The sequence below is a fragment of the Lepus europaeus genome, chromosome 17, assembly GCF_033115175.1.
Source record: "Lepus europaeus isolate LE1 chromosome 17, mLepTim1.pri, whole genome shotgun sequence".
Lineage (NCBI taxonomy): Eukaryota > Metazoa > Chordata > Mammalia > Lagomorpha > Leporidae > Lepus > Lepus europaeus.
In genome coordinates, this window is record NC_084843.1 from 80,773,388 (window position 1) to 80,789,856 (window position 16,469).

Below are 16,469 nucleotides of genomic sequence, written 5' to 3' on the forward strand. Positions count from 1 at the left end.
TTGCAATCCTGTTGATTTTGTCCTGTGCTGGTCATCATTTACTCTGGTTGCTGGGAAGACAGCCCCACTGCAGGAGACGATGCTCTCCTTTGCTCCAGCTCCAGACCCCTCTATGACTTTTCATCCTGGTTAGCCAAGGGCTGTACACGCCAGGGAGAAAGGAAGCTGCAGTTTGCACCCTCCGCCCCTGCCCAACAGAAGCCAGCAGGAAACTACCAGATCTGAAATTTGAAATGTGGTGTTGGGGTGCTCTGAATGAGCACCTCTTCAAATGCGGTGTTGTCTTTGACAAAAAGATCTGTGAACCCCCAGAACACTGCAAAAGAGGCAGTTTCCCCAACTTGCTTGTGTAATTCTGAGCTGTAATGTTCAGAAGTGAATGATGGGAGCTAGCACTGTGGCATAGTAGGTAAAGCCCCCACTTCTGGCGCCAGCACCCCATATGGGCTGCTCCACTTCTAATCCAGCTCCCTGCTAATGCACCTGGGAAAGCAGCAGAAGATGGCCCAAGTGCTTAGACCCCTGCACCTACATGGGAGACCCAGAAGAAGCTCCTGACTCCTACTGGCCCAGCTCCAAATGTTGTGACCATTTGGGGAATGAACCAGTGGATAGAAGACCTCTCTCTTCCTCTCTCTCTGTAACTCTGCCTATCAAATCAATAAATCTTTTTTTTTTTTTCTCAAAAGTGAATGCTGGTAGTGTCTATTCCAAAAGCATCGCTTGCTTATAAAGACCTTAAGTACTGTTGTAATAACTCACAAGAGCAAGCCGGCAAAGCAGCAGCCCGGGCTGACGGAGGGCTTCCTGTCCCAGCAGTACCTCGTACTGGTACCTGTCCTGCTCCCAGGCAGGCAGGCCTCTCTTGGCCTGCACTACCACATGCACCGTCTTAGCCCCACTCCAGGCCTGGCTGGTGTCCTGGCCATCCTGGTGTCTAGTACAGGGCAGAGTGTGGCCGCTGTGTCTTTGTCCCTCCAGGGCTGAACCCAAGCTTGCACGAGGCGCTGCTTGCTTCCTGCCCATCGATAGGTGAGCAGCTGTCCTGCACCCAAGGTTGCACGTACAGGCTGGGGAGTCAAATCACCTGCTTAAATCATTGTCCCACCTTCTCCTGGGCTCTGTCTCCATCCCAGCTGACCCAGCCTTGGAGGGTCCCAGACACCTTCCTGATGCTAAGATCCTGCCCTTGAAGGTGATGTTACTGGGCATCGTCCAGGCCAGCCTCAGGCCCCCACGCGTGACTCCTCTTCCATGCCCTCTGGCATCCTCATCTTAGTCCCCCCAGGACATGTGGCGGGAGTGAAAAAATCACATTAGCCTGAAGAGCTGATAGTCCATCTGCCAACCACAGCCACACAGGCCGCAGGACAAGAGTTCCAGAAGCGAAGCCATCACAGTGGACGTGGAAAAAAGACAAAGAAGGGAAGAAAAAGAAAGTCAGCCCTCACTCCCTCAGTCCGCGATAGCTCCGTTTTATTGAGCACCCAGGACACCGTGCCATCAGAGGAGACGGAGGACAGCAGCCAGGCCTCTGCCCCTTCCCTGTGTGTCTCTGTGACAATGACACTGGGCTGTGCAGATCCTGGCGTGACGCACACCCTGGTGAGCCGCTCCACAGGGCACGGCTGCTCCCAGGCTCTGCTCTCCCCACTTTACATGCACTGGAGGTGGACTCTGTCCTGTCTCTGCGAGTGTTGGGCTTGTCTGCTCCATTTTGGACAAACACCCTCGCGACCAGTATAAACTGCTGCATAGTTTTGCAAAGTCTTTCTTGTTCGTGCCAGAAATTCTCCACTAGTGGACAATCACAAACTGTTCAGTATCTGACCCCAGGGAGCTCAATGCCTTTTCTTCCCAGAGAAACATTTCTCCTCCTACCAGGCTTTTAAGGGAAATCATGAGACCCTGGGAAAAGTAAGAGCCACACAGGCATCCAGGGTGGGGGTGACTGGTCTGGGTATAGCCCCCGGAGTCTCACTCACCCACACAGGTGGACCACCTCCACACTGTGAGCCAGCAGGCAGTGAGCTCCTTCTAAGAATTCCTTCAGGCCCCCTTGAGAAGCTAAGGCGAACTTCTGCAGTGGGATGATAGGATGCTTGTGGGTTTATCCCCGATCTGCCCTCTGCACCAGGGGTGCTGGGCTCTGCCAGGCTCACGGGTGACGTCAGAGGCTTGGAGGCCAGGGATGTGGAAGTGAAGCAATGGCTGAGGACATTACCTCCCGCAGCTGTGGGAAGCCCCTGCTTTTCCCAGCAGAGTTCCTGGAAGGCTACGATGTAGGGGCAAATAAGGGTTTCTTGGTTCACAAGAATGATGATGCTAATGGAGGCCTGCATGGTCTCTTGGGCCAGACAAAACCCATGCCCCCCTAGGGACTGGGTCCAATATTGCTCTCCTAAGCAGAGAGAGTGTGGAGTGGACAAAACTGGCCACACCGACCAGCCACACAATGTGGCCAGGGCTACAGTCTCAGATCCATTCACTGCTGCCACCAGCCTTACATGCAAACCCCAGCAAGCAAGTCCCTGGCTCCTCAGGCTGGGTCTGATTCCTGTGTGTGCCAACAGCGAGGGAGGTGGGTCTCATGGTACTGAGGCCTCAGACAGGTGAAGTATAGGTGTTGGGCTCTTCAGGTGGTGGCCATCAGTGAGAGTGACCGCTCAGGGCCCAGCCGCTGGGACTCCGTGTGCACTTGGTGCTGGAGGGGTCAGAAGAGGCAGGTGCCTGCCAGCTACTTGGTCTCCACCAGCTGCTCCAGGCGCTGCAGCATCGTCAGACGCAGGGCTTGGAACCTGGAGGGAGACACAGCAAAGGGGACCACAGCTGCTGCAGAGGACCAGGAGCCTGTGACTGAGCAAGGCTCATGGCGGGGCCTGGCCCGGGAGACCTCTGCTCCCGAATGGCTGATCGGCAGCCACCCAGGAGAGAGAAGACCCGGCCTGCCCATGTACTGTACAGAGCGTCATTCGAACAGACACCGCCACTTCTATTCCAAAGACTTGAAGCGAGCAGGGGTGGGCTCAGGCAGCCTGTGTTCCCCTGCAGGCTCTGCAGAATCGGCGCTGCAACCTCCCCCACCTGGGGCCTCCTCTTCTGTGCACTGAGCGTACTCACCAGGCGGTCCCTGGGTCCCTTTCAGCTCTCCACTCCTAGAGTGGACAGTTCCCACTGATCAGGGTCTCTGTTGACTCCCTGGGTGGGGCCCAGCCAGGAAGCCTGCCTGGGTGTGTGTGTGTGTGTGTAGGGGTGGGGAGAGTGCATGGCTCTCCAAGGGCCATGCAGCCAGAAGTCAAACCAACTGCCCAACCCCAGGCTGAATGACCTCCATCTGCTCTCCTCCATACTTCACCGAACAAGTGAGACAGGTCACCAGGACCCAGCCTGGCGAACCTCAAAAAGCCAGGTCCCAACACAGCTTCTCCAGCTGCTGCTGGCAGGTGACACCTGCTCCCCTTCCTTTCCCTCCAGCTGGTCTCCCACACCTGCAAACGTGAAAGGGCGCTGGGGATTGCAACAACAGCTGCTCAGAATTCCTGTGGAACTCAAAAACCCTGATCCAGCCCCGCCCCCTCTCGAGACCCTCCCCTCCCCGCCACACCCTGCCCTCTTCCTCTCCTGCCCAGCTACAACTGTGTCTCGTGCTGGTGTGGGGGTGCTGAGGCTGGATGGCACCCCTGATGTTTTGGCAGCTAGGGGTCAGAGGGCGAGGTTGGGAACCAGGGTTAGCAACAGGTCTCCCTATACTGCAGGGGCAGTCGGTGCCAATGGAGGAGAGAGACCTGCCCGCCCGGCAGGTGAGGTGCCGCTTACTTCATGGTCAGTTTGATAATTTCTCTTTCCTCCTCTTCTTTTAATTTTTCAACAAAACTGTCCAGCACCGGCATTTCAAACTTAATGTACTGAGCAACCTAGAAAATCCAAGAACATTTGAATGTGCTTTCAAATCGAAGCCAATAACACGCCGTCTTGTCATCCTCATGGCTTCCCCGGGAGCCCAGGCAGCCACATCTTGCAGCCTCAGAAGCAGCTGCTTCCCACCCAACCCCTGACGCTGCCCTGTGCTGTGTGCCGAAGCCAGGAGAATGGGAATTGTTGCTTTCTCAAAGGCAACCCATTATCTCCGGGCGGGGGGAAATGTTAGCTGGAATATTAGGAAACGCCCTAGTCCCGCAGTGCTGGCACATGGAGAGGTGGGGGTGGACTGGTGGGAACACCATTGTTCCTGACAATGGAGCGAAACGGCACCAGCCCTGGGAAAAGGGTGCCCTGGGAACAGCCAAGGGACACAGGGCCTCCAAGCATCCTACTTGGGTCTCTCCATGCACAGGGGGTGTGGGATGTGCTCATTGTCCAGTCTGGATCCTGGCAGTGACCCAGAGACTCCAATGCCTCCTTCCCCTCCTCCATAAGCCCCAGGTAGTCCTGGGTAAGGAGTCCTGTACATGGCTCATTTGTGCAAAGACAGCCAAAGGCAGCTGGCCTCCACATTATGCAACCCGGGATTGAAAATACTCAGAAAAAAAAAAATATTGTGTCTGTGCTGAACATGTGCATTGTTATTATTAACAGCTACTCTGACAGCATTGTGCATTGTACAATGCATACCTAATACATTGTAGAATGTATACCTAATACAATGTATACAACATATACAATTGTACACAATGTATACATTGTATTAGGTATTCTAAGGGTCTGGAGGTGGTTTAAAGTATATGGGAGAGGAGCTGGCGCTGTGGCACAGTGAGTTAAGCCACGAAGCCACAGCCTGCATCCCACATGGGTACTGGTTCGGGTCCCAGCTGCTCTGTTTCCGATCCAGCTCCCTGGGAAGGTAGCAGTTCATGACCCAAGCACGTGGGAGACTCACATGGGAGACTCGTATGGAGTTCCAGGCTCCCAGCTTCAGCCTAGCCTAGCCCTGGTTGTTGGGTCATTTGGGGAGTGAACCAGCAGAGAGAGAAGATCTCTCTGTCTCTCAGTCTATCTAATAGAGGATCTTTCTAGCTATGTCTCTCCTTCTCTCTCTTTAACTGTCTTTTCAAACAAATTTTAAAAAATTAAAAAAAAAAAAAAGAATATGGAGGATTGTATAGGCTCTATGCAGATCCTATGCCATGTAACACATGGGACTCGACACCTGCAGATTTTGGGTGTCTGCAGGGGGTCCTGTGCACACTGAGAGATGATGGCACACTAAAGAGAGGAAAAAGACAGGGCTGTGGCTTTCTAGACCCCAAGTTCTTCTTTCCCCCAAGCCAGTAACAGGCAGAGGGAGGGCTGGGGCCATCACCGTGCTGGGCAGGGGGGCTTGGGGACAGCTGTGTGCCCTGGACTCTGGCCAAGGTGGGCTACGGAGCCCGTGGGAGGTCCCCCACGGTGTCTCCCGGCCCCTACTCACATCGTGGGGCACCTCCTCGCCTAGGTCTGCTTCCATCAGGAACATCTTGGCGATCTTCTCACACGGCCCGTGCAGGATTCTGGAAATCAGTGGGTACTCACAATCCTTTAACTTCGTCCTTTCTGGAAAACAAGGCCATTTACACGGCTCCTGGCCCATCCGGGTCACTAATGCTCCTCGGACCAGGACAGGTACGCGATAGAAAAGGGAACTCCAGGGCGGGGGCCCAGGGGACTTTCTCCAGACTGCTGTCCTGGGACGGGTGTGATTGTGCTGCAGGGGTGCAGACATGTGACCCCAAAGCATGCCAGGATGGCGGTGAGCAGAGGAGACTCTCCATGCTCCCCTGTGTGCCTAAAAGCAGGACAGCCATATGGGTTGGTGCGTAGACTTGAATCAGCAGAGATCACCCCAGGCCCTTGTCACACAGGGAAGGCACCCGAATCACAAGTGTTGCTGAAGCTGCCTCTGCCATCGGAGTCCCCACAGCTGACCTGTAGGCCACCAGCCACTCCCGTGTCTCCAGACTCCCCTAATAGCAAGCTTCTGTTAAGAGGCAACCTACACCCATATCCATCCACTCCTTAACCACTCCCTGCAATGCACGCCCTACTAAACTGTTTTCTCTTTTATTGACCTAAATGTACAGAGCATCATGAACCTGGGGAGGGAGGGACAAGAGGTTGTTTTCCTTCTGCTGGTGTCATTTCACAAAGACCCAGCTCATCGAGGAGCAGGAGCCTAGCAGAGGCTGGGCCTGCTCCCCAGCCATGAGTACCGCAGAGAGAGACAGGAGGGCTGGGACTGGGGAGGTGGCTTCCTCTACAGCTTTGGTGGCAGACAGGAGCCTGCATGGGTCTGGGTTGGCATGATGTGCATAAGTGGGAGGCAGCCAAGTGAGGAGGGTCGGCCGTCCTGAGACCCCACCCACCCACCCATGCTGGCCAGCGCCCAGGCCCCTCAGGGAAGGGCCCAGCCAGCGAGCTTACTGGACAGACAGAGACACTTTGCTTCTACAATGGGCGAGCGAAGGCAAACCCTTACCTCCGGATTCGTGGACAATGTAGAGTGCAAACTCGCCAGGGCCATCTTCCACCTGCGCAGGTGACAGTCACGGTGGGGAGGGGGAGGGGGTCAGGGCGTTTAGAGATGACAGGACCTAGGCTGTAACCACGCCCCAGTGCCATGAGCACCAGTCCCCAGGGGCCCTCTCCTTACAGTCTCCGAGAAGTCATCTCAGCAGAGGAAGCTCTGCTCTCCCCCGCCCGACACAAGGACAAACCACGCAGGGTCCAGGCCACGCAGGGCCAGACTCACTCTGAACTTGTTCAGCAGCAGGGTGAGCACGTGCAGTGTTGTCATGGTGCTGTTGACCCTCACGTTGGTCACGGAGCCGTAGGCCGGAGTGAACACGGAGGTCTGTGCCAGGGAGGAGGGCAGTTCAGGACGGGCCTGGAGCGGGACAACGGGCTGCCATCCTGTTGGCAACCCAGGCTCTCGGGCACACCTGGGCTGTTGGTGCCCAGACACGAGGGCTGCTGGGGGCAGCGGAAATGCCACTGGCCTTTCAGAGGGCCCCACATGCATAGGGCACCCACCTGGACCGGGGAACCAGGACGAAGGGAGTCACTCGTAAGGGGGACCGGCCTCTCCCTCACTCTGTCAATCAAATCAGCCAGTGTCTGCTGATTCTAAGGCAGAAAGTTCTCCAGTGTGTCTCCTCCTCCACAGTCTCCCAGCAGTGCCTGAGCAGCCCCCGACACGCCCCCTCCTCATCTCCACCCTGCCGGCCCACCCTCCACACTACAGCTCAAAAACACGACCTTTCAAGACGCTGCGGCTGGGGCCAGCGCTGTGGCATAGCGGGTAAAGCTGCCACCTGCAGTGCTGGCATCCCATATGGGCACTGGTTCAAGTCCCAGCTGCTCCACTTCTGATCCAGCTCTCTGCTGTGGCCTGGGAAAGCAGTAGAAGATGGCCCAAGTGTTCGGGCCCCTGCACCCATGTGGGAGACCTAGAAGAAGCTCCTGGCTCCTGACTTGCAGCCATTTGGGGAATGAACCAGCAGATGGAAGACCTCTCTCTCTGTCTCTACCTCTCTCTGTAACTCTTTCAAGTAAATAAATAAATTATTAAAAAAAAAAACAAACCTACAGCTCCAGGTGTGCACTGGACCACCATGGACGGCCATGGGGAGGCCCCCACCCCTCCTCTCTGCTCCAGACCCCCCAAATCAGACCCTGCATTTGCAGAACATGGGGCCATGCTCTCCGTATCATGAGAAGTGCTGTTCCACAGCATGGTTCCAGCTAAAAATATCTGAAGGTTGCACGCAGCCTGTGCAACACCAGCGGCAGCTCCTCTCCTGTACACACATAGGTGACACCACAATCAGCCTTGTGTTCCAGCCACACTGGCTTCTCCACAACTTGGGGGAGCATGCAATACCCTTCAGGGATCTGGCCTTGGCCTGCCACTCACTGATGGCCCCTGGCTTATGGTGGTTCCACTGTGATTTTTCAACTTTATGTTGGTGCAAAAGCAACTCGGTCAAATTCGGCAAAAACGATGCTTTCAGCTTCGCGTGTTGATCTTTTCCAGGGACGGCTGCATCCAGTGCCTTTTCTTTCTTTTTTTTTTTTTTCTAAAGATTTATTTATATGTTTGAAAGGCAGACTTACAGAGAGAGGGGAAGAGCCAAGAGAGAAGTCTTCCATCTGCTGGTTCACTCCTCAGATGGCCACAAGGGCCAGGGCTGGGCCAGGCCGAAGCCAGGAGCCAGGAGCTTTTTCCAGGTCTCCCATGTGGGTGGCAGGAGCCCAAGCACTTGGCCATCTTCCGCTGCTTTTCCCCAGGCCATTAGCAGGGAGCTGGATTGGAAGTGGAGCAGCTGGGACACAAACCAGCGCCCATATAGCCATCTTTATTGGCCACACCACAACTCCACTTCCCATCCAGTGCATTTTCAACTTAACAAAGTGTTTAGGGGGAAATGCAACCCCATCGTAAGGCAAGGAGCCTCAAAAAATCCACCGGGACACTGTCTGATGTACAATAAGTCTGTCAATGATACTAGCCCTGCACTGAACCTGCTCAGTGTTTAACTGCAGTGTTTAACTTAGTTCCCTGAAGTATACCCCCACCTAGCTGTCTCTTCTTAGAAAGGAAACAGAGGCTTGAGGTCAGTACGAGGCTTGTCTGGGGCACGCATCCAGACAGCACCGCCGCTGAGGATTCTGTGAAGTCTGGAACCCCACATACAGCCCCCTGGTGCTGCTGCCTTCCAGCCAATGGGACCCTTCTGCAAGGAGCCTCTCCTCCCTCTGCAAAACCAAGTTCAAGTTCACGTGTGGGCCTAGATCTGCTTTCCCAGGGAGCTGGCTCAGCTCAGGGTGCTGCAAGGGGCTGGGGCTCAGTGTCCCCAGCTGGCCATCACTCCAGTGAGTGCCAGCATCGGCCTCAAACTCAGACCTGCTTCCTCCACAGCTGGGACACGCAGTGGCTCTGGGGCATTCAGAAGAGCTGAGTGCTGAGTTAGGCTTTTAGCTCCCAAGAAATACGGCGTTGGGGAGAGGAATCCGGCTACTTCCCAAAGGGGAGAAGTCTTGTCAAGCGAGGCATTGTCAGTGTTGCCTCTGCCTTTTCTCAGATGGATCCCGTCCAGCTCCAAGTGGGAACAAAGGTCCCAGGCTGTTTTGCTTCTAACCACAGTGGGTTCCTCCCTAAGAGAACACATTCGAATCCAGCAGGCCAGCCCATCACAGTGGGAACAGCCATAAAGCTTTAACCCGGGCTAGCAGGCAAACCAACATGACTGTAAATCAGAACAGTTTTGGAAGATGACTAAGTGGCTTCACAGTGCATAGTTCTAAGAAATAAAACTCAGAACCATTACCCGGAAAGGCAATGCTAGGAATTCTTTTCTTGTTTTTTTTTTTAATTGTTAACTATGACTTAAGAAACTCACACCCTAATTTCTGAGGACAAGAATTCTGTACAGATGCAGAGTGGGGTGAGGAAGGAGGCTTTTGTGTAGGGCTTCCCTTTGGGGGCCCTTTGAGCATGCAGGAGATGAGCAGGAAATGTCCCACACACCTAAGGTGCTCTTGCACACCCTGGAAGATGGTATGGCCTCCTGGAGTCCCAGATACCCACCGCACAGGTGCATTTGTTACTGGGATGAAACGGTGCCCCAACTGGGTGGCAGGCAGAGGCCCAGGGCTCGCTCTCTCTCACTGGCTAAGAAAAGCAACTGTTGGTTCCGTTGGAACTCAAAGACCACTGTTCATTTCTGCTTCTTCCAAAGGTCACATGGTGCTGCAGCCCCTGTGACATCTGCAATGACTGAATCTACGAACACCTCACAGAGATGGATGAGCCCACAGCACAGCGAAGCCCCAGCGTATGGCACCTGGAGCCGCCAGGAAACCAAGCCGGTTCCTAGCGCCCCTTTGCAGATGCCAGGTGCCGTCAGCTCCCAGTGTCCTGTGGTCTCCCAGCCTCCCTGCCTGAGTTTCAGGCTTCCTTGTCCTGCTTTTAAGACTGCAATCAACCTCTTACTACAATTCACGGAATGGAGGGATTGGTACAGCCAGGTCTCAGATCACAAGACTTCTGGGGTCATTCCTCTCCCCTGTAGCTACCATCTGGATTTTTGGTCTTCTCTCGAGGGTTTTTCCAGGAACCTCAGACCCGGGGCAAGAAGTCACTACCACCCCCGGGCCAACTGAAGCCTGCTTTGCCATCATCAAAATTCCTAAAAGAACACAACACGACTGACCAATCAGTGGAGCACTGAAGACCACCCTGGGATCTGCACATGTGATGGACATGCACTTCTCAACCCCAACTTCAGTCTACAAGTACTTGGACCCTAACCCTCTCAGGGACCCTGGAATTAAGTGTCCACTGCCTGGTTCCTTGCTCCACACTTTGCAAATAAACACCAACTTTCTTCCACCACCCTACTGCCCCATGATTAGCTTGCTGAGTTCTACTGAGGGGACTCTTAGCTCACACAAAGATTCTCTGAAAAATTTTGAGGAATTCCTTAACATAGCATATCAAGATGTATTTAAACACTAACCATTGGTGCTTCACACTTTTAGAAACAAAACCCATCTCAGAGCAAGATTTAAAGAATATCCAAGTGGGGGCTGGGGGCCGGTGCTGTGGAATAGTGTGTTAAGCTGCATTGCCTGCAATGCCAGTATCCCATATGGATGCCGGTTCAAGTCCTGGCTGCTCCACATCCGATCCAGCACCCTGCTAATGGGCCTGGGAAAAGCAGTAGAAGATGACCCAAATGCTTGGGCCTCCACACCCACGTGGGAGACTCAGATGAAGTTCCTGGCTCCCCACTTTGGCTTGGCCCAGCCCAGGCTGTTGCAGCCATTTGGCGAGTGAACCAGTAGATAGAAGCTATCTCTCTGTGTGTCTCTCCCTTTCTTTCTCTAGAACTGTTTTTCAAATAAATTAGATAAATCTTAAGAAAAAAAAAAGCCAGGATATTCAAGCCATATGGCAAGTCCTTTGGCAATGGACACTGTTCTTAGTCTTTGCTAAACTTCAATGCTGGCTCCCCCTCACTCTCCAGGGAAACCACAGGATTTTCTTGGATTTAGTAAAGACAATCCTTGGGCCATTGTCATTCATTAGCACTTTATAGGAGCCTCCTGGGACGGGAGGCTGGTCCCTCACTGCAAAGCAGCCTGCCTAGGGTGGAGCTGGGAACTGGGCGAGAGGACAAAAGGGAGGTCCTGAGCTGGGTCCCTTCAGCTTGCTCAGCTGCATTCTCTGTCCCCACACCTAAGAGCAAAGGGCCCTGGACCTCCCCCCCCCCACCAGAGTCTTCCTCTATCAGCAGGGCAGCTGCTTAAAGGGGAAAACCTCAGCTTTTGCTCCCGAGCAGCCGGATGCAGCCTCTTACAGCACACTCCGCGCTGGGTCTCGCCCCAGCTGCCACTCACTCCATTTATAGAAACAATCCACATCTCCTTTCGGGTCGGATTTGTTTGTGGGATGATGTCACTGGGGAGGGCGATGCTGCCCCAGGCCCAGACAATGCAATCTCAGACAAAGGCTGGGAATCGGAGGCTGGCCAGGTTCTCTGGGAACACAGCCATGTGCCCTGGGCACACCTCTGCTCCTGTGAGCTCGATTCACCCAGCGGGGGTGACCCCTGGATGCCTGGTGTCCCCAGCGAGCCATCCCTTGAGCTCACAGGAAACGGCCTCACTGAAGATGAACTTGGCATTCCCTGCTGCCAGCCTAAGGCTTGCTGGCCAAACTCCACATGGCTTCTGAGAATGGACTGACAGTGAGTGCAAACACGGGACGCTTTCATGGATGTGGCCTTGGGCCAGGGATGGCGGCAGGCCCCCTGATGGGACCATGATGGGGGTGAGCCCTCACGTGACCGTTATGGGACCTGCTGCACCTGCTACACTTGTGCTTGGCACTGGCACTCTGCACGTTCAGCTTCAAGACCGAGGGAGGGCCCGGGCAGGGGCAGGACGTCACCTTGTGGTTATAAAAGTGCCCATTGATGGAGAACCGGTGCCGGCGGAGGCGCTGGGCCTCACCGGGCGCGCGGCTCCTGGGCCTCCTTTGGATCATGGCGCTGGCATCACTCTTGGTACGCATCAGCTGTGGGGCCTCCTCATCCTCCTCTGGGGGCCCTGTGGCGGGAAACAGACAAGGAGCGGCTTGGGCATGGGTGGAAGGTGGTGACAGCCACGGCCAGGGCTCCAGCGGCCAGCTCTTCGGGCTCCATAGCCACGCGGTGGCGTTGGTGTCACTCCTGTGCTGGAGGCCGGGCGATTCCATAGTTGTACACGGAAAGGTGAACCCCCCCCCACCTCTGTGGGGCCACTTGAGTCACAACCTCACAAGGTCATCAGCCTCCTGTTTTCCACTGCGGGGAACTCATGGAGGTCTCTGGGGACCCCAGTCCTGTCCTCTGGGTACCACTGTGGGTCAAGCTCTTGGCTGAGTGCAGAGAGAAGGTGCATAGAGGGGACAGGTGGGTTGCTACAGGTCCCAGAGAGCAAGGGGGAGATGCTAGAGACCTGGGGCCAGGGGCGCCATGCTGCTTGCTGAGGCTTCTTTCCATAGCATACACAACACGGGGCGGGGGGGACTCCGTCCCACACTCTGAGTCACCTTCAAGTCCCTGAGTCATTTCCCACAGACAGGTGTAAATGACAATGCGCATTGTGCGCCCTGTGTTGAGTTAGGGACTTGGCGAGGGTGGCCCCTAAGACAAATGAAGCCGCTCTGGGCTACGCTGCAAATCTTCTCAGGGAGCCGGCTCGGGATCCGCGTCTCCTGTCCCTGCCCCAGGTGAGACAGGCTGGGCTCACCTGCGCCGTCTCTGCAACTCTCAGCCTTGGGCTGGGCACTCGGCTCCTCGCTGGGGACCCGGCCGTCCTGGGCAGGAGGCTCCTTCCTGAAAAGACACAATCGCAGGGCTCAGAGGGCAGGGTGGGGGGAGCACCTGAGGCCAAAGACACGAGGCCGGCAGATTGGGGGGCACGACACACAGGCGAGAAGCAGGAGGGGCAGGCCACGTGGAAGCCTGGGTTTCATGTCAAGAAAGTGAACTTCGAACAATAAAACAAGGAAAAGCCTTGCCCAACGTCTGCTGGGAGGAGCGTGAGTCCGGCTCTGCAGACAGGGGCTGTGTTGCGTGGACACAAGGGCACGTAGGCACACGGTGGCTGCTGACCGTGACTGTACCTGTGACTGATTTTACCCCAAGGTAAAAAAATCATGCAGTTTTTCTGGGGCATGCAACTTCACCCTGTACACCTCTGTGGCTCACAATTTGCTCCAGTGACAGGGCCACCCCGGCGATGTCCAGGGTGCCCACTTGCTAAGCGCTCTCCGAGTTTTAATTCCACTTGCTCATTTGAAAGGGGCAATGCTGTGAATGCCTGTCTCTTGGGCAAGCAGGGCTAGCCGTGGCCTGCCCTTTCTGGGGCTGGGGGTAGGGGAGGTAAGTGTCTGTTAAACAGTAAAATACACAAGAATCCGTGGCTTCCAGAAGGAGACATCCCTCTAGCATTGTGGATGAGCCGTGTCTCCCCACCTCTTCACCAGTGTCTCAGCTGTAGACTTACTGGTGTGTGCCAGTCTAGTCCACCTGAGCTTGCTTTTGGTGTGTGGTGTGAAGAAGAGATCTAGCTTTATCTCTTTCTAAATGGAGAGCAGAACCATTTATTTAAAAGCCTATTCTGAGGGCTAGCATTGGGGTATAATGAATTAAGCTGCCACCTACAATGCCAGCATCCCATAGGTGCACTGGTTCAAGTCCCGGCTGCTCCACTTTCAATCCAGCTCCCTGCTAATGTGCCTGGGAAAGCAGTGGAAAAAATGACCAGAGTTCTTGGGCCCCCGCACCCACGTGGGAGACCCAGATGAAGTTCCAGGCTCTTGGCTTTGGCCTGGCCCAGACACGGCTGTTGCTGCCATTTTGGGGAGTGAACCAATGGTTGGAAGATCTCTCTCTCTGCCTTTGAAATAAATAAATCTGAAAAAAAGCTAAGAGGTAATATTCAATGCCTCTAAGCTTTTTAAAAAAGCTATTTTGTTCTGCTATTTGCCTATCCCTGGACAAGTAATGCATAGTTATGAACTATGGTTCCCACGCTAATATTAGGATAAAGCTGATCTTAAAGCAGAGTAGTACAAGGCTACATTTGTGTGACTTTTTAAGGCAGGATATGCCAAGAAAGCATGGCCTGCAGCAGTGATGGAACCCTGTGGCTGCTGGCCTCTCTTCTTGCTCTCAGGTGGCGTGTCTCGGCAGTGAGGCCACGGAGCACCATGGCCACGGACTGTGGGGATGATGCTGGCCCATGTCCCCGTGCTGGAGTTCCAGAGAGGACCAGAGCCTCCACCCTCAGGCCCCGGACACCCCACCCCAAATGGCAGAGCTGAGGCTGAACAGGCATCACCAAGGCCCCCAGCCCTGCTCCACCCGCTGGGCACTCACAGGTGGCCGCTGGGCCGTCCAGGCACCCACGAGGCAGAGGGCAGGTGCACGCGCTCCCGGTCGTCCTGCATTTGCAGCCGGATGGGCCGCCGGAGACCCCAGGCGATGTTGAGGAGCCCCTCGATGATCAGAGCCCCTTCCTCCTGCGGGGACCACAGAGGTCAGCTTCCTTCCCCCTGCGGCAGCCACCCTTGGGGACCCCACCGTCCCAGAACTCTCAGCCCCGCCCCTCCTCCTCCAGGAGTGCAGGAGGAAGCCCGAGCGTGCCTTCCACCCTGGGCCCACTGCTGGCCAGGAGCCCAGCCGGGACACAGGGGCTGAGTCAGGTGTCCCACAGGAACCCGCTACTGACCGGCAGGCACGTCCACCCCTCATGAGGAAGCACGTGCCAGGGAAGCACTGTCTGGCCACTCAGGACACTCTCAGCACAGCCTGTGCCGGGGGCAGGGGGTCTCACATCCACCAGGGCAGTGTCAACTGCTCTTCTGGGTAGGTCTCACCCTCCGCCCCCACCCCCTGCTTCCTTCTCCCTGGGCTGACCCCGCCCCTTGGTGTTCAAATCAGTTTGTTTCCCAACAGCTGGCTTTGTATTTTTCACCACCCCAGGACACTGCCAGCCTCACCTCCCACTAGAATTTCTGCAACAGCCCCCACCCTGCATCCCCAAGCAGCCTCAGTTTCCCCAGGTCTATGTGCCCCCCCCAGCCTCTGCCAAACCTCCCCGCCCAAGGGACCCAGTCCTCTGCAGGCACCCGGTTGGCTGAATTCCGTGTCTGATCTACCGCTCCAGGCTCTCTGTGCCTAGCCCCGCTGCCCCACCTCCCACGGGCCTGGCCCAGCTGCATCGTCTGCACCCCCTCTGTGCCTCTTCATTGGATCATTTTAGATTCCTCATGTACGTGGAATTCAGATTCACAAATCCCACTTCTCTCTCTTTATCGGCATTTTTAAAAGTCCAGGGAGACCAGGTCATGGGCACTTCTTGCCGTCCCTGGCAGCACTTACAGAGATGTCCTGCCCAGCAAGGATCTCATGGTCCATTGCGGACGACAAACACCCCACCACCCATGGAGAAAACATTCGACTCTCAGGTTATCAAAAATACACACAGCTTTCTGATATGATCCCGTACTACTGGCTAAAAAAAGAAAGCAAACAAGAAAAACCCAGCGCTGTTTTCTGTTTCCACTGATAGGACACAGACACAGGTGTGCAACTTGTCCTACCTACAAAGCAAGGGCTGGCAGCCATCTGGGGTTCATATGAAAACCCAAGGTGGGGTGCAGGTCTGGTGTCTCTGGCAGCACAGAGCGCCCCCACCTGGAACATCTCAGCTCGTAGGGATGGCTGCTCTGCTGAGACCCACAGCCTTGGATCCTGGCAATTCAGACATGCACCTGGCCACAGGGGGCTCAGGCTTGGACAGAATAGACACAAGGGGGCTTCCTGGACAAGGTGACGGTTAAAGGCAGGTGGAGAGGATGGGCGACAGGTGCTCCTGGCGGCAGGAACTGACTGAGAAGAGGCAGGGGTAGAGGCAGGAAGCAGCAGGCAGCCAATCAGGGAAGTCAGGTGGCTGGCCACTCCTGGGCAGGTGCGCTGTGTTGTCTAAGACCAGGGAGCGGATGGTGAGTGGGGTTAATCAGCAACTGTGTGAGGGACAGCCCAATGAGACACTGAGGCAGGGGGCACGGGGAAAGGAGGAGACCCAGAAAAGGAGGGGTGACCCGGGGGGCCGCCTGAGGTCAGGGGCAGACTTGCGGGGAGGTGCTGGCCCGACATACTTGGGTCACACTCGCCAAGCAGGAGGGGCATGGCGTGCAGGCAGAGCAGGTCCCAGCAGCCCAGGGGACCCCAGAATCCCACGTGGCAGGACGTCACCCTGGGCTCTCTATTTCTGAGTCCCACGTCAGATGCTCCAGTCTCTGCGTCTCTGCACTCATTTGCTGAGCACTCAGTAATCCCAAGACAGGACAGAGAACAGACACGGGCTCTGCAGAGGCTACTGGGGCGGGAGCTGCTGCATGCTCACTGGTCTCAGATGCCCCCGGGACAGGGAGAGGC

At 55.6% G+C, this 16,469-nt stretch overlaps 1 protein-coding gene across 3 annotated transcripts in view; it reads right to left on the reverse strand.

The window, feature by feature from the left end:
• Positions 1-1,464: 1,464 nt before the first annotated feature.
• RASSF4 (Ras association domain family member 4) overlaps positions 1,465-16,469 on the reverse strand; it is a 34,201-nt gene continuing 19,196 nt past the window's right edge. For 2 of the 3 annotated variants that reach the window (XM_062214082.1, XM_062214083.1), the window contains exons 4-11: positions 14,406-14,548; positions 12,772-12,857; positions 11,930-12,087; positions 6,725-6,826; positions 6,452-6,503; positions 5,408-5,529; positions 3,817-3,914; positions 1,465-2,798 (exon numbers count right to left, since the gene is read on the reverse strand). In XM_062214082.1, coding sequence (XP_062070066.1) covers positions 2,738-2,798; positions 3,817-3,914; positions 5,408-5,529; positions 6,452-6,503; positions 6,725-6,826; positions 11,930-12,087; positions 12,772-12,857; positions 14,406-14,548 — 822 coding nt within the window. In that variant the 3' untranslated portion in view covers positions 1,465-2,737. Of the gene's footprint in view, positions 2,799-3,816; positions 3,915-5,407; positions 5,530-6,451; positions 6,504-6,724; positions 6,827-11,929; positions 12,088-12,771; positions 12,858-14,405; positions 14,549-15,224; positions 15,306-16,469 lie in introns of those variants that run through there. The other variant, XM_062214084.1, reaches the window with a different exon arrangement.